Raw genomic sequence first — 18,434 nt, 5'->3', positions numbered from 1 at the left:
GACCCTGTATCCAGCTCGGCTGAGAGTCCTTTACGACGAAGGGACAAAAACTTGCGCTACGGTGGAGGAGGCAACGTTGGACCTGGCGGACCGGGGACTACCTATTAAAGTTATCACCCAACCGGAGTCGCTACTGGAGAGGATTCGGCAGAAGTCGTGGCAGTTAGTGGGGCGAGGATGCTCCACTCGAACCAGAGTGTCAACCTACAAGGAAAAGCTGCAAATATTCAGACGCGAATGTACAGAGAATACAGATTAATTAAGAGAAATGACTGAAAAGAGTAAATCGGACTTAAAAGTAAAATGAAAACTGGTAACTGAAAATAAACTAGGCGGAATAACTTGAATGAAGCAATTTGGTCGAGACATAAATAGGAGAAAATTCTCTATGATTATTCAAACTGCTGAGGGCCCTCTAACACAGGGTGAAGATGGAGGTTATCCCTCTGAACTGAGGCGGGTCGGTGCTCAGGCCTCACTGTGGGAAGTCGGGAAAAATTTTCAAATGTTACACGTTCAGAAATGTCTCGGGTGTGGTTATATGTCTTGGTTTACTGTTGAGAAGGGATTGCTTACTGTTTGGTTAGAAAAGGAGAGTGCTTTTTTTCTACTAGAGAAAAATGCAAACTGAATTGGTAAAAATAATTTCCTATAATGTTAATGGGGTTTTGAATCCAATTAAAAGAAATAAGATTATGTCTAAATTGAAAAAAGAGAGGGCTCAAATAGCTTTCCTCCAGGAAACACATATGAGCCAATCTGAACATGGAAAATTAAAAAGAATGGGCTTTGAGCATGTATTTTATTCATCATATAAATTGAGTCACAAAAGAGGGGTAGCTACTTTAATATCAAGTACTCTTAATTATGAACATATTTCAGAGACTAAAGACAAAGAAGGACGGTTTGTAAAAATCACAGGAAGAATAGAAGGTACAGAAATAACATTGCTAAATGTTTATGCTCCTCCAGGTTGTGAATGGTCATTTTATAGACACATTTTTGACCTAATGGTCAGTTCTCAAGGGGTAGTAATTTGTGGAGGGGATTTTAATATTAGATTAAATCCTGTATTAGATTCTTCAAGAATAGTTACTCAGAATAAACCTCTGACTCGGAAAATGAATTCATTGATGGAGGAGTTGGGAATTATAGATGTCTGGAGGAAATTACACCCTACTAGTAAAGATTATACATATTACTCTTTCCCTCATTCAGCCTATTCAAGGATAGACTATTTCTTTATCTTCAATACAGATAGACTCAGGATAAAAAACTGTAATATTGCAACAATTGATCTGTCGGATCATAGCCCAGTCTCTATGTCTCTAATCCTGGAAAGGAAAATGAGGAAAACACTATGGAGGCTAAACTCACATATACTCAATAACCCAAAAGTAATGGAGAGATTAAGGGGAGAAATCAAAGAATATCTAGACCTTAATGACACTGGAGAAACATCACCAGTGATCTTATGGGATACATTGAAAGCTGTACTGAGAGGGAAAATTATTTCCATTACCACTCATATGAAAAAAATCAATACACAAAAATTAGTAGACCTTCAAGGAAAATTAAAACAACTTCAAGTTGTAGATAGCAACAAAAGTAATTCAAATCGAAAACAGGAAATTAGGAAATTGCAAAGTGAAATTGACGATATTTATACGTTGGAAACTCAAAGAAATTTTCTTTACCTGAGACAAAAGAATTATGAAGTAGGAGGTAAATCAGCTAGATTATTAGCATATAAATTACGAAAACAACAAGCCGACAATACAATTCATAAAATAAAGAATCCAAAGACACAGCTTGTGGAGAGTACAATAGGGAAAATTCAAGAGAGTTTTGAAACATATTATCGAGAGCTGTACTCCCAACCCCGGGCCCCCAATGAGCCCTATATAGACAGTGTATTGAATTTTTTAGATCTACCTAAACTTACAGATTTACAAAATGAAAGTTTATTAGAACCAGTAACTGTCAAAGAACTGAATGTGGCCATCTCTAGGTTAAAGGCTGGAAAGTCCCCGGGTTCTGATGGGTTTATCTCAGAGTGGTACAAGTCCCTGAAGACACAGTTAGCCCTATTACTACTTAACACCTTTAATTGGATCTTGCAGAGAGGAGAAACTCCACCTTCCTGGAGAGAAGTGATTATTTCAGTTATTCCTAAAGAGGCTAAAGATAAACTAGAATGTGGCAATTATCGGCCAATTAGTGTTCTTAATTTAGATTACAAACTATTTACATCTATATTAACGCGCAGATTGGAAAAGCTTTTACCTGGCCTAATCCACTTAGACCAGACTGGATTTATTCAACAAAGACAAACACAGGACAACATAAGGAGAACTCTGCACATATTAGAACAGGTTAATAAGAACGAGACAGGGACAATGGTAGTAGGATTGGATGCTGAGAAAGCTTTTGCTTCGGTTAGTTGGGCATTCCTATACAGAGTGTTAGGAAAATTCGGCTTTCAAGAAAAGTTTATTAAAATAATTCAGACTCTATATGACAGCCCTACAGCCCGAATTAAGATAAATGGGGACCTCTCTGACTCCTTCATCTTAGAGAGAGGCACTAGACAGGGATGCCCAATTTCTCCTCTCCTTTTTGCGCTATATATTGAACCACTTGCCCAACTAATAAGACAGAGCGAAATCGTAAAAGGTATCAAGGTGGCAGGGATTGAACAGAAAGTGGCGTTATTCGCAGATGATGTTTTGGTCTATCTGAGTGAACCAGAAAAATCATTTATAGGATTGTTTACACTGTTGGATGACTTTGGGAAAATATCAGGTTATAAAATAAATGTAAAGAAAACGCAGGTTATGTCCCTAAATTATACACCATCCAAAAAATTGCAGGATACATACGACCTTAAGTGGGAAGCTAAATCATTAAAATATTTAGGAATAACCCTGCCGAAGGATCTTTCAACACTGTCACAGGTAAATTATGGGCCATTAATCTCAGAGATAAAAGCAGATATGCATAGGTGGAATCTGATCCCCTTTTTAAGTTTAAATTCAAGGATAAATACTATAAAAATGAATATTTTTCCTCGGTTACTGTATCTTTTCCGTACTTTACCGGTGGAGGTGGATGATAATCAATTCAGGGAATGGGACAAATGGATTTCCCGCTTCATTTGGCAAGGAAAGAAACCTAGAATTCGATATAACACCTTACAGTTAGGGAAGGAAGGAGGAGGTATGGTTCTTCCTTGCCTGAGAAATTATTTTTATGCCTCACAGATAACCCCTCTGTTATATTGGTGTAATAGGGAATATAAGGCTAGATGGAAGGAAATAGAATTTGGATTGGTTGACAGTTTTCCTCTACAGGCCTCAATAGCTGACAAAGGATTGATGGCCCAGTTGGAAAAATTTAAAAACAGTTGGATAAATCTTACATTACAAGTATGGCAGAAGGTGGTTAATTCATGTGGAATTAATAACATGTTAAAACTGTTCAGATGGTGTGCATATGATATCGAATTCCTTCCCAACAGAGGAGATAAAAGATTTCAGCTATAGATAAAGAAAGGTCTTACAACCTACCTCTCATTTATAGATAAAAGAGTATTACAAAGTTTCCAAATCCTGCAGGACAAACATGGCCTAGAATACAATGACTTTTTTTTAGGTACCTTCAAGTACGTAACTATGTTAACCAGAGTTGTAGATATACAGACCTATCAACGGTAGAATTAGAATTTTTCAAGATTCTGAATTCGGCTTGCAGTTCAATACCTAGTAAATCAGTTTCTTGATTATATAATGCACTCTCCCATGCTAAAAATGTAAATACATTGTATATTAAAGAGAAGTGGGAGAAAGAAGTGGGGTTGGTACTTTCAGAGGAGGCTTGGGGGAAAATCTGCAGCTTTCAATGGTCCTCAACTAATTCTTTGACTTGGAGAGAACATTGTTGGAAAAACATTATAAGATACTTCAAGACCCCATATCAGGAAAAATATAAAGATACAAACGTGACGTGTTGGAGAAGGTGCGGCTCCAAGGAGGCAAATCATTTTCATATTTTCTGGGATTGCCCTAAATTAAGTCTATACTGGGAAGGTATTCATAGAACATTAGTTAAGGTACTTAGGTCCCAGATACCTCTGAACTTTGAGACACTCTATTTGGGGCATGTATTGTTTCTTGAACAGAAGGAAGATATAAGGTTGCTGCAGGCCCTCTTAGCGGCAAGTAAGAAATCAATCACTAGAAAGTGGCTAAATCCAATACCACCTACATTGGAAGATTGGCACGAAATTATCTTGGAAATATTTAAAATGGAAAAATTGACATACTCCCTGAGAATTCAAAAAGAAAAATTTTATCAAATCTGGAATAAATGGATTGAATATATAACCCCAATGCGAGCAGACTTTAGCTGACTCTCCTAATGATTTATACTGCTCTTCTCATCAACACAGTAATATTGCTAACATAAGCACCCCTAGTCTAAATGTCTTTTTTTTGTTGTTTTCTTTTGGAAAATAGAGAATTAACACAAGTAAAGGGAAAGATTTGGGAAAGGGATAAAAAATGAAAAGTAAATAAGTACATAGGGATTGGATAATTATGTCTGCGGACAGGAGCAAGCATGAACAAATTAGGATATAAACACCTACAATGGTTGTTACATAGGCTTATATACAACATTTTGGACCAGTGGAAATGGTCCAGAAGAGTTATATGGAAACTATTACCATTTTTCTTAACAACTAATACCATTACTTAGCCTAATAGATTAGAATTACCACAGTACATAATTATCTATTTAAGTGTCTAATTTGCTTTTATATCATCTCAATGTGTACTTAAGAATGTATAAATAATTATAGTTTTATACATATAAAAAAATGGAAAAAGTTATATGTGTGAAAAAAGTACATGATATTTGTGAATTCCTTATCCAAATAAAAAAAGAAAAAGACATCATCACAGACACACGCAGGCACACGCCAAAAAAAGAAAGAAATCAGTGCTGTCGTCAATAAGCAATAGTCTAACGTCAGTGTCTACTGTCTAGATGCTCCAGAGATGAGTGTGGGGCTAGGTCGTGGCATCCACTGTAAACCTGTTTCGGCAATAGGTGGGTTGCAGTGGGCCGAGGTTGTCTGGAAGGCTGGAGTTACTGTGTGCCACGGCCAGCCTCTCGAAGCACTTCACAATGGTGGATGTCAGAGGTACCAGGCAGTCGCCATTAAAGCACAGTTTTTCTTAGGAAACAGACTAATAGTGATCTTTTTAATCAGGTAGGAACCTTAAGATCGAAACAGGGAAGAGGTTAAAGATGTCTGCCAGTACCCCTGCCAGCTGATCTGCGCAGGATCTGAGGATGATGTCCAGCCAGGGACACCACACAGCCAGATGCTTTCTATGTCTTCACTCTCTGGAGGACTGATCATGCATCCGTAGTGGTGACCGCGGGCTTAGGTGCATTGGAGGCTATCGAAGTGGGCGGTGACATTCCAATCCCCTTCTGCTCAAAATGTGCAAGAAATGTATTAGGTTCACAGGGAACAGATATACTGTTATGGTGACACACTCAAAATGTGCAAAGCAATGAGAATGCACGTCCCCTTCATACATTCAGATTCAGATTTATTTCTCAAATGCACTTCAAAACCTTCAGTGAAATGTGTTGTTTGCATTAGCAACCAATATACCCAAAACATCTAAACCCCAGAACAGCAGCCATTCCTGTCCTTGTGACGGCCAAGTCACAACATAGAAACATAGAAAATAGGTGCAGGAGCAGGCCATTCGGCCCTTCGAATATGATCATGGCTGATCATCCAACTCTGAACCCTGTACCAGCCTTCCCTCCATACCCCCTGATCCCTTTAGCCACAAGGGCCATATCTAACTCCCTCTTAAATATAGCCAATGAACTGGCCTCAACTGTTTCCTGTGGCAGAGAATTCCACAGATTCACCACTCTCTGTGTGAAGAAGTTTTTCCTCATCTCGGTCCTAAAAGGCTTCCCCTTTATCCTCAAACTGTGACCCCTCGTTCTGGACTTCCCCAACATCGGGAACAATCTTCCTGCATCTAGCCTGTCCAATCCCTTTAGGATTTTATACGTTTCAATCAGATCCCCCCTCAATCTTCTAAATTCCAACGAGTACAAGCCTAGTTGATCCAGTCTTTCATCATATGAAAGCCCTGCCATCCCAGGAATCAATCTGGTGAACCTTCTTTGTACTCCCTCTATGGCAAGGATGTCTTTCATCAGATTAGGGGACCAAAACTGCACACGATACTCCAGGTGTGGTCTCACCAAGGCCTTGTACAACTGCAGTAGTACCTCCCTGCTCCTGTACTCGAAACCTCTTGCTATGAATGCCAGCATACCATTCGCCTTTTTCACAGCCTGCTGTACCTGCATGCCCACTTTCAATGGCTGGTGTATAATGACACCCAGGTCTCGTTGCACCTCCCCTTTTCCTAATCGGCCACCATTCAGATAATAATCTGTTTTCCTGTTCTTGCCACCAAAGTGGATAACTTCACATTTATCCACATTAAATTGCATCTACCATGAATTTGCCCACTCACCCAACCTATCCAAGTCACCCTGCATCCTCTTAGCATCCTCCTCACAGCTAACACTGCCGCCCAGCTTCGTGTCATCCGCAAACTTGGAGATGCTGCATTTAATTCCCTCATCCAAGTCATTAATATATATTGTAAACAACTGGGGTCCCAGCACTGAGCCTTGCGGTACCCCACTAGTCACCGCCTGCCATTCTGAAAAGGTCCCATTTATTCCCACGCTTTGCTTCCTGTCTGCCAACCAATTCTCTAACCACATCAATACCTTACCCCCAATACCGTGTGTTTTAAGTTTGTACACTAATCTCCTGTGTGGGACCTTGTCAAAAGCCTTTTGAAAATCCAAATATACCACATCCACTGGTTCTCACCTATCCACTCTACTAGCTACATCCTCAAAAACTCTATGAGATTCGTCAGACATGATTTTCCTTTCACAAATCCATGCTGACTTTGTCCAATGATTTCACTGCTTTCCAAATGTGCTGTTATCACGTCCTTGATAACTGACTCCAGCAGTTTCCCCACCACCGATGTTAGGCTAACCGGTCTATAATTCCCCGGTTTCTCTCTCCCTCCTTTTTTAAAAAGTGGGGTTATGTTAGCCACCCTCCAATCCTCAGGAACTAGTCCAGAATCTAACGAGTTTTGAAAAATTATCACTAATGCATCCACTATTTCTTGGGCTACTTCCTTAAGCACTCTAGGATGCAGACCATCTGGCCCTGGGGATTTATCTGCCTTTAATCCCTTCAATTTGCCTAACACCACTTCCCTACTAACATGTATTTCCCTCAGTTCCTCCATCTCACTGGACCCTCTGTCCCCTACTATTTCCGGAAGATTATTTATGTCCTCTTTAGTGAAGACAGAACCAAAGTAGTTATTCAATTGGTCTGCCATGCCCTTGCTCCCCATGATCAATTCACCTGTTTCTGTCTGTAGGGGACCTACATTTGTCTTAACCAATCTTTTTCGTTTCACATACCTATAAAGCTTTTACAGTCAGTTTTAATGTTCCCTGCCAGTTTTCTCTAATAATCTTTTTTCCCTTTCCTAATTAAGCCCTTTGTCCTCCTCTGCTGGACTCTGAATTTCTCCCAGTCCTCAGGTGAGCCACTTTTTCTGGGTAATTTGTATGCTTCTTCTTTGGAATTGATACTATCGCTAATTTCCCTTGTCAGCCACGGGTGCAATACCTTCCCTGATTTATTCTTTTGCCAAACTGGGATGAACAATTGTTGTAGTTCATCCACGCGATCTTTAAACGCTTGCCATTGCATATCCACCATCAACCCTTTAAGTGTCATTTGCCAGTCTATCTCAGCTAATTCACGTCTCATACCTTCAAAGTAACGGCCACAACGTCACGGTTCCATGTACTCACCTATGCTCTGTTCATCACCCTAGTTCCTGATGCTTCTTGCATTAAAATAGACACACTTCAATCCATCCGACTGCAATTGTGCCCTATCCTTCCTCAAAGTCTCTCTAAATGCTGCATCTACCTGTGCACCAACTGCCCCTTCCTCTCCCCTCATCACTCAAGTTTCCCACCCCATGTCACATTAGTTTAAACTCTCACCAAGGGCTCTAGTAAACTTGCCCTCAAGGATATTGGTCCCCCTCAAGTTCAAGTGTGACTTGTCCTTTTTGTACATGTCGTAGCTTTCCCTGAAGAGATGCCAATGATTGAGAAATCTGAAACCCTCCCCCCGCACCAATTTGTCACCAGATTCAATTGCTAAATCAACCTAACGTAGAAAAATCCTAACTCTAACTCAGACTATATTGCCCTCAACTTACACTGCCAAAATGTTTTGCTTTTCGGTGTCATGTAAGTTATGTATAATTTTAAATGTTAGTTTAAGCTTACGTAATTTGTGATTATTGTGTTTACAATATACTGTGCTGATCCTGCAAAGACTTAATTTGCAAGGCATATATACATGAATGCCCATGACAATAAACTTGAAGATGGAAAATGCTCATCCTGAAACGCTGTCTTGAAGCAGACAAAGTGGCCTAGTGCAACTCAGCTAGTCTTCCTCAAAGTCAGGGATCCGATACTGAAAAATGTTGGTCTCTCCCGATACCAGTCTGGTGAGAGGCAAATGGGATGAATAATCATAATCTCAGTGCGTTTCCCCTTCTCCTGCCATCCCCAGGTCAGGGACTGATACTGATATTAAACAATCAGACTGTAAACTACTGACATTTGAAGAACCAATAGGCATAATGTTCATGATCACGCTCACCTGGTACCGGTCCAGGATCCGAAAGTCATGACTGGTAGTCCGGAAGGTCCCAATGCCCATAGGTATCCCATTGCAGTTACCTTCCTTGGCTCCATACACCTCACCAACCAGTGAAACGGCAGCTTCAACAGCTCGATCCAGGTCAAAGAGGGGCAAACCCCTTTCCCTTTTGGCTTGTCTCACAAGTAATTTGCGACGGAGTCTTTTGGCCTCAACGCTCAAGGCTAATGCGTGAGGGCACGATTCTAGCCTTCGGAGTAGCAGTCGCTCATCATACAAACTGAGGGCTGTATACTTGGGAACAGGCGGCTGCACAAGCCTCTCCACCTGGACCTTTTTCCTCTCATGAGCCCTAGTTTGGGACAACTCAATGCCATGCTCAGGTTCTTCAGTGTCATCTTCCATTTTCTCATCTCTGTCTTCATCCTCTTCAGCTTCACGCTTGATTTGCTCATGTACCTTTACTTTCTTACTGCCTACAATCACTGCGCTGCTGGCCATGCTGGGAGGTGGTATGTACTCTATTCCAGGGTCAATGACGCCATCCGGATCTCCCTCTTCATCATCTGAAGGAAAGAAGAAAAGAAACTGGCTTCCAAAATAAAACTTAATTTCATTACGTTATATCTTGTTTATATCTCTACATTATTTTGCCGTGTCAGGTGACGGAGTTGTTAAGAAGGCAAATGGCGTGTTGGACTTCATTAATTGGAGGACTGATTTCAAGAACTGTGAGGTAATATTACAACTCTATAAAACTCTGATGAGACCACATTTGGAATATTGTGTTCAGCTCTGGCCCACCTCATCATAAGAAGGATGTGGAAGCTTTAGAGGGTGCAGAACAGATTTACCAGGACACTGCCTGGATTGGACAGCATATCCTATGGAGATACAGTGTGTGAGGTAGGGTTTTTCACTTTGGCACAAAGCAGGATGAGAGGTGACTTGATAGAAGTGTACAAGATGATAAGAGATATACGAAGATCGAGTGAATAGTTAGAGCTAGAGCCAGAAATGGCTAATACTACAGGGCATAATTTTAAGAAGATTGGAGGAAAGTATACATGGGGGGATGTCAATTTATTTTTCATGCAAAGAGTGGTGGATGGGTGGAACACCCTGTCACGGGTGGTTGTAGAAGCAGATACATTAGCGACAATTAAGAAACGCTTAGACAGGCGCAAGGCTGATAGAAAAATGGAGAGCTCTGTAGGTTGGAAGAGTTAGCGTAGGTTATAAGGTTAGCATCATGGACCGAAGAGCCTGCACTGTGCTGTAGTGTTCTATCTTCTAATAATTAACTTTTGAAATTTAATTCTTAATGAAAAAAGAGAATACTAGAAACACAAGTCCAGTTGTATCTCCGTGCCAGCTACCCTATTGGCTCTGCTCCATTTACTCATTTACAAGCTGTGATGCCCACAGCAATGCCCGTATCTATTTCACATCCCTAACTATCCTTAACTCATGCAACATCTGTGGAGGCAAAACGAATGTCGTCATTTCGAGTGGAGACCTTTATCAGGACCTGCTGAGTAATTTGCAATGAAGTCTCTTGGTCTCAACACTCAAGTCTAACACGCAATAGGTCAGACCAAGTAAGAAGGACAGATTTCCTTCCCTGAAGGACTTTAGTAAATCAGCTGGGTTTTTAAAGATAATCTACTAATTTTATGCTCATCATTAGTTCTAACCACTTTTGACCTTTCCAAATATATTTAAATGATGTTTGCCCCTTATGTTACTCTCAAACACAAACATGACCATCTCCACCTATCTCTTTCCCATTTCTCTTACCCTCACACTGCTGTCGGAGCAGTGCTGCCAGGATAATCAAGGACACGACCCACCCAGCCAACACACTTTTCGTCCCTCTTCCCTCCAGGAGAAGGCTCAGGAGCTTGAAGACTCGTATGGCCAGATTTGGGAACAGCTTCTTTCCAACTATGGTAAGACTGCTGAACAGACCCTGACCCGGATCTGGGCCGTACCCTCCAAATATCCGGACCGGCCTCTCAGTTTTTATGCACTACCTTACTTTCGCTTTTCTATTTTCTATTTATGATTTATAATTTAAATTTTTAATATTTACTATCAATTTGTACTCCAGGGAGCGGGAAGCGCAGAATCAAATATCACTGTGATGATTGTACGTTCTAGTATCAATTGTCTGGCGACAAGTATAAAGTATAAAGTATAAAGAATTAGAATCAGGTTTATTATCACTGGCATGTGTCGTGAGATTTGTTAACTTAGCGGCAGCAGTACAATGCAATACGTGATAATATAGAAAGGAAAAAACAAGTAAATCAATTACAGTAAGTATATATATGTATATTAAATAGTTAGATTGAAAATAGTGCAAAACAGAAATATTATGGAAAAAAAGTGAGGTAGTGTTCATGGGTTCAATGGCCATTTAGGAATCAGAGAGTAGAGGTGAAGAAGCCTCTTCCAAATACTCCCTCCAGCCAGGTCATTCATTAATTTTTGTTGCAGATTTGCCAATAACTAACCTGCCCGGCTAACAGCATCTGTGGCAGCAGCCCAACAAAGCACCTCAGCGTGTAAACTTGCAGTCGGTGTGGTGACAGACCACACTAAGGCAAACCAGCAGAACAACCCACACAAAATGCTGGGGGAGGCTCAGCAGGTCAGGCAGCATCCATGGAGAGGAATAAACAGTCAACGTTTCAGGCCAAGACTCTTCATCGGGACGGGAAAGGAAGAGGATAGAAGCCAGAATAAAAGGGTGGGCAGAAGGAGAGGAGCACGATCTATGGAGGAGGCCACACCAGGAGTACACACACTGAAGGGCCCCAATGGATTCACATGTACAGTCCTACCCCATCTGGAATGTCTATTTGGGGCCTGAATGGTGGTGAGGGAAGAGGTGAAGGGGCTGGTACAGCACCTATTACTGTTGTGGCAGGAGGGGATCGATGAGGGAGTCACAGAGAGGAGAGGGGACGACGTAGCCGGTGGCGAGATCTGACTGGAGATGACAGAAGTTGTGGAGAGTAATGTGTTGGAAGCTGGTGGGGTAGTAGGGAGGAAAAGGGAATCCTGTCCCTGTTATAATCGATGGGGGAAGGGGAATGGGGGGAGGACAGATGTGCAGGAAATGGAAAAGACGCAGGTGAAAGCTGCACTGATAGCAGTTGAGAGGAAACCTTGTTTTCTGAGAAGATGATGATATCTTGGGTGACCTGGAATGGAAAGCCTCATCATGATACAGATGCAGAGGAGACAGGGACTGAGAGAAGGGAATAGCATCCTTGCAAAAGGCAAGATGGGAAGAACTGAAGTCAAGGTAATTGTGGAAGTCAGTGGGTTTGTAAAAGATGTTGGAAGATAATCTGTCAGGGAGATCAAGAAAGTGGGGAGAGGTATTGGAGATGAAGGTCGACTGTTCATTTCCCTCTATAGATGCTGCCTGACCCATTGATTTTTTTCCAGTATTCTGCTCCAGACTTCTAGCATCTGTAGTCTCTTTTGTATCCATAAACCAGCAGAGAGAGTCTGCAAGAATTGCATGGTTAATGAGTACATTTAGAATTTAAGCTCGGTGTGGCTAATGTAAAGTGCAAGATTGTTAATCTCTAGCTGTCGGTTACAAAGAAAGCCTTTATATAAAGTAATAAAGTTAACTATCTACAGCCTCTCAGCTCCAAGGACTTGGGTTCAATCCCGACTTCTGTGCTGTCAGTGAGTGAGAGTTTAGCCCTGGAGACCCTGGTTTCCTCCACTTCCCAAAGAAGTGCCATTCTTTGCTTAACTGGCCACTAAGTTACAGAGAGTAAAATGGGAACAGGTTGCCGAGAAAATCAGTAGGGGGTTGGGGGATGAGCTGCTCTGCAAGCAGGCATAGACTAGATGGGCTACTGTCTCCTTCAGTGTCCTAACAAGATACACTCAGTGGCCACTTTATTAGGTATACCTGCTCGCTAATGCAAATATCTAATTAGCTAATTATGTGGCAGCAACTCAATGCATACAAGTCTGCAGACATGGTCAAGAGGTTCGGTTGCTGTTCAGACCAAACATCAGAATGGGAAAGAAATGTGATCTAAGTGACTTTGACCGTGGAATGATTCTTGGTGCCAGATGGAGTGGTTTGAGAGGTGAGGTGAGGGCCTCCGTCGGTCAGAGTCAACCATAGATATTGCATGCTAGCTGTCTAGATATGCAAGCCTGGGCATTACAATATGGAAAGCAAGCTGTTGCCCATGTGTAGCGAGCTCCCCCTCTCCATACATCTGATGAACCCAAAGGAACTGCAGAGGCTAATACAGTTTAGTACCAGCAGCATCGCAGGAGTTGCCAGTCAGCTTTGAACTCAAATGTAGGACTGCCTTAGGGACTCCAGCTCCAGATTTTTCCCTCGGGGTTTACTCCCGAGTCCTTGCTGGAGCCGCAAGGCAGCGGAGGTTTGAGATCAGAGTTTTCCTTCTTCTAGATGAGCTACCAACCACAGCTGACAAGCCCCATCTGCCCGAAGCAACTGTCTAAGGCACCAGTAATCCGCCTTTGCCCCTTCGCTTGTCAGTAGAAATGGATCCACGGGCTTAGTAGCTAAGCCACACGTGAAGGCCAGGAGCTGGATTTGGTTGTCAGAGGCTATTTGAGGCACACGTCATTGGAAGCATTTAAAAGAGCATAGAAATTTACATTACATTATAGGGCCTTCGGCCCACAATGTTGTGCTGACCATGTAACCTACTCTAGAGACTGCCTAGAATTTCCCTAGCGCATAACCCTCTATTTTTCTAAGCTCCATCTACCCATCTAAGAGGCTCTTAAAAGACCCTATTGTATCCGCCTCCACCACTGCCGCTGGCAGTGCATTCCACGCACCCCCACTCTCTGTGAAAAACTTACCCCTGACATCCCTTCGGTACCCATTTCTAAGCACCTTAAAACTCTGCCCCCTCGTGTTAGCCATTTCAGCCCTGGGAAAAAGCCTCTGGCTATCCACATGATCCATGCCCCTCATCATCTTGTACACCTCTATCAGGTCACCTGTCATCCTCCATCACTCCAAGGAGAAAAGGCCAAGTACGCTCAACCTTTTTTCATAAAGTACACTCTCCAATCCAGGCAACATCCTTGTAAGTCTCCTCTGCACTCTCTCTATAGTATCCACATCCTTCAGTCCTGGATAGATAGTAGGAGCTTTTATAGAAATTGTTCGAGTATCTCAGAAAATGCTTATCTCCTGGGATTTTCATGCACAATGATCTCTAGAGTTTACAGAGAATAGTGCAAGAAAAAAAACAACAAAAAAAAAATCCAGTAAACAGTAGTTCTGTAGGCGAAAATGCTTTTTTAATGAGAGGTCAGAAGAATGGCCAGACTGGTTCAAGCTGACAGGAAAGTGACAGTGACTCAAATAACCAAGTGTCGAACCTTGATGTGGATGGGCTACAGCAGCAGAAGACCATGAATATACCATCTGTGGCCACTTTATCATATACAAGAGGTATCTAATAAAATGGCAACAATAGAATGTACCATAAATTCCGGTGTATAAGCCGAGAACCTGGCCCTAAATTTTGGTCCTAAGATTAGGGGGGTCGGCTTACACAGAGGGTTCCAACTTTGGAAAAACGAATACACGGAAGACAGGTCGTATTTATTGGCTGAGTATTTCCAGCATTTTCAGATTTGTTTCCCTTTCCCAACATCCATGGCCCCACTAAGAAGAACAGAAGCAAGAGAAACTGCAGATTTGTTTTGATTCAGCCAATTTACAAGTTTCTGTGTGCATGTTTGAAGTTTTTTGTTAATTTTAGACTTTTAAAATAACTTTCAACCCTCTTTTAATGCAAGCTTTTCTAAAATCAGCCCCAAGTTATTTTGAATTCTGCTAAATATCTCACTGGATGTCAAAGCCATTTTGTCAGTGCACCAACTATGCACTCTGGGTACTCACAGTACTCACTCTACGCACTCAGCCACGTACACTGCCTTAGATAGTGGTATTAGTATTAAGCTTAGAGCCAGCTTCCCACTGGGACAGACCCTACATTGCCTTGGACAGTGGTATTAAGCTGTGAGCTGGCTTTCCACTGGGACAGAACGTACACTGCCTGGACAGTGGTATTAGACTGGGAACCGGCTTCCCACTGGGACAGAAGCTACACTGCCTTGGTATTAGGCTGGGAGCAGCTTCCCAGTGCAAGGCTGATCCAGGTCAGCAATTTCAGGGCACCAGAGTATCTGCCACATGCTCCTATGTTCTAAACGAAATACTGAAAGGCTTTCACTTCTTCAAGACTATGAAAAAAGGAAAAAGAAAATGTTGATAACATAATAACTTCAGTCCAAAGTCCTGCACTCCAATGAAAACATTGGCCATGGGGCCTGGGAGTCCTTGACTCTTCAAATCCAGGGCCGATGTCTCAAATTAACACTTCATATGAAGGAAAGCTTATCCAAAATGCAGACTGCATAGTCAAAGACCCCTCTCATCCGAGTCACTTTTTCTTTCCCCTCTTTCCATCAGGCAGAGATTGACACCACCAAACTCAAGCTTCTATCCCACAGTTGTAAGACTATCGAACAAACCTCTTTTATGTTAAAATATGAACTCTTGAACTAACAACCTACCTCACCATGATCTTTACATCTTATTTTCTACCTGCACAGCCCCTTCTCTATAACTGTAACACTATATTCTGCACTTTGTTATGACTTTTCCTTGTACTATGTACTTATATTTTGAGATAATATATGGATGGCAAGCAAAACAATTGTCAATAAGTGACAATAATAAACCAATTTTAGTTCCAAGAATCCATTAGCACGCTTCTGCATCAACCGCTGATTAAAAAGCAAGTTATGATTTAGCATAAGCAAATGAATCCTTACCATGAAAGAGTGCCTGCGGAGGCATGATGTCAGGAATGAGATCTGCTTCAGATAAAAGACTTGGGGTGGCCGAATGGGATAATGGTGTTCCGGGAGCGGAGAAGTCCAGTGAGGGGGATGGGGAGGGGCTGGTGAGTGGAGTCCGATCCGAAGAGCTCAGGGACGAGAAGTCGATCACCTCCCCTTTCTCCAGGACCAGTTCTGTCCTGCGAGTCCGGGTGGACATCTTCACTGGGGTGGAGGACGTGCTCCGATCAATGAAGCTAGCGGCTTCCTTCTGAGCACGCCGGATGTCCTTAGCTTCCTGAGTACGTGAGCGTTTCTCCTTCAGTTCCATGGCTGTTTCCACAGGGTTGCGACTCACTCGTTTCCGAAGCCCTTCCACTGTAATGATTGGATCCAGAGGCGGTTTCACAGCTATGAAATTAAGCAGATCAGTACATCATTCCATCAAACATTTCATTTACCAAATGCTGACACATAGTCTTCTACCAACTATGTCGAAGGCACAGATGAAGAAGCAGTTCCACTTTCAGCATTAAAAAAAAGTAGGATGCAGAGCAGAAGAGCAAACTTCCCTAATCGGCACACAATCTGAAAGAGATTGAACACTTGAGTGGCAAGATATCTAGTGCAGCATACAGGTTGGAAGTTTGATCAATAAGTGGAATGGAATAAATAAATAAATAAATAAACAAACAAACAAACAAACAAACACATATACACACACACACGTGTGCGTGCGCAGGAAAGTTGCTGAATGATCTCATACAAAGAGAAGATGTAAATGAAAATATTTCTATAAATGCATTTAATGCTTAGTTAAACCATGAACACAAAACAGTCAAATCACCCTAAAGATGTTATTGCATCAGCTTAGTGGATAATGGAAAAAATTAAAGTAATTGAAAGCAACTTTAAAGTAATCAAATAAGAACTCTTAAAGCTGGGGTGGAGATTCTGATCTGGATCCAATTTAACCCAACCTGCTCCTCACACACCCATTGTTGGATTTAGCTTGCTGCCAGGTATTCTCAGAAAACATTACCAGCTCATTACTGCCAGAAGCCTTTCTGATGGTGGTTAATTATCTCAGCTCAATACAGCCATTTAAACACAAAATTAAAAACTTAAATAACTAAAAATAAAAATGACAAAGTTTAATGTTAAACATATTTAAATAAAATAAATTATTTAAAAGCATCAAATTCTTATGTCCAACTCTTACGTCAGAATGCTGTTCATTGACTTTAGTTCGGCATTCAATACTGTAATCCCCTCCAAGCTGATCACCAAACTTCGCCAGCTTGGTATCAGCGTATCCCTCTGCAATTACACCTTGGACTTTCTGACTAACAGACCCCAATCAGTTAAGTTAGACAACCTCTTCTCCTCCACTCTCACCCTGAACACCGGTGTGCCTCAAGGCTGTGTGCTGAGCCCTCTTCTGTACTCCCTTTTCACCTATGACTGCGTTCCTGTACATGGTTCTAACTCCATAATCAAGTTCGCAGACGACACCATGGTGGTTGGCCTGATCAGAGGGGATGACAAGGCAGCCTACAGGGATGAGGTCCAGCACTTGGCCGCGTGGTGTGCCAATAACAACCTGGCCCTTAACACCCAGAACACCAAGGAGATCATTGTGGACTTCAGGCAGGCCAGGAGTCACACTCACGTCCCCATCTACATCAACAGAACTGTAGTGGAGCGTGTATCAAGCTTCAAATTCCTTGGTGTCCACATTTCCGATAATCTCACCTGGTTCCTGAACTCCTCCATCCTGATCAAAAAGGCACAACAGCACCTTTATTTCCTGTGGAGCATCAAGAAAGCTCACCTCTGTCCCAGGATACTGACAGACTTTTACCGCTGTACCATTGAGAGTATACTCACCAACTGCATCTCAGTGTGGTATGGCAATTGTCCCGTATCGGACCACAAAGCACTCCAGCGTGTGGTGAATACTGCCCAGCGGATTATTGGCACCCAATTGCCCACCATTGAGAATATCTACCATAAACACTGCCTGGGCAGGGCGAAAAGCATTATCAGGGATGCACCTCACCTTAACTATGGACTTTTTACTCTCCTCCCATCCAGTAGGCACTACAGGAGCCTCCGCTCCCACGCCAGCAGGCTCAGGAAGAGCTTCTTCCCTGAGGCTGTGACACTGCTGAACCTCACATCACAGCGCTAAGCAGTATTGCATCTGTATTGTACTGTCTCAGTACTTTTATATTTGTGTGCTGTAGCACTATATTTATTCACAGTTATTTTGTAAATAACACTATTCTTTGCATTTCTGGTCAGATGCTAAATGCATTTCATTGGCTTTGTATCTGTACTCGGCACAATGACAATAAAGTTGAATCTAATCTAATCTAATTTAAAATTCATGTAAAATAAAAACAATACACAATCCACCTACCTCTTTCATCAAGGTTGGTGACCTTACTCAAAGTGTGGCCACCATTAAGCTTAAAGAACCCAATACATTCAGCCCGTTGGTTTACTACTGTCAAGTCCAGCAGAGGAGGGGGGCATTAGATGTGCCAAATGCATAGGTGTCGAAGTCAAACACAAGCTAATCTATGAAAAGGCACACTCCAGGTGTTCTCTACAGAACTAGCTGCTAACATTAAGTATGCTCTATGTCAGCCAGAAGGAGCTGTTACAAGGGGTTCAGGGCCAGAGTGGTGACCCAGATGAGAATTCCTCC

The 18,434-nt window shown here is 42.0% G+C and overlaps 1 protein-coding gene across 1 annotated transcript in view; it reads right to left on the bottom strand.

Annotated features, from left to right (window-relative positions):
• Positions 1-18,434, bottom strand: part of kat14 (lysine acetyltransferase 14) — a 53,955-nt gene that overhangs the window by 14,113 nt on the left and 21,408 nt on the right. Inside the window, exons 5-6 of the mRNA XM_063056394.1 lie at positions 15,713-16,129; positions 8,837-9,402 (exon numbers count right to left, since the gene is read on the bottom strand). Of these exons, the coding sequence (XP_062912464.1) occupies positions 8,837-9,402; positions 15,713-16,129 (983 nt within the window). The remainder of the gene's footprint in view (positions 1-8,836; positions 9,403-15,712; positions 16,130-18,434) is intronic.

Source organism: Mobula hypostoma, chromosome 8 (assembly GCF_963921235.1).
Source record: "Mobula hypostoma chromosome 8, sMobHyp1.1, whole genome shotgun sequence".
In the NCBI taxonomy this organism is placed as follows: Eukaryota; Metazoa; Chordata; class Chondrichthyes; order Myliobatiformes; family Myliobatidae; genus Mobula; species Mobula hypostoma.
The sequence above is the reverse complement of the archived record's forward strand: the minus strand, read 5'-3'. Positions and strand labels throughout refer to the sequence as shown.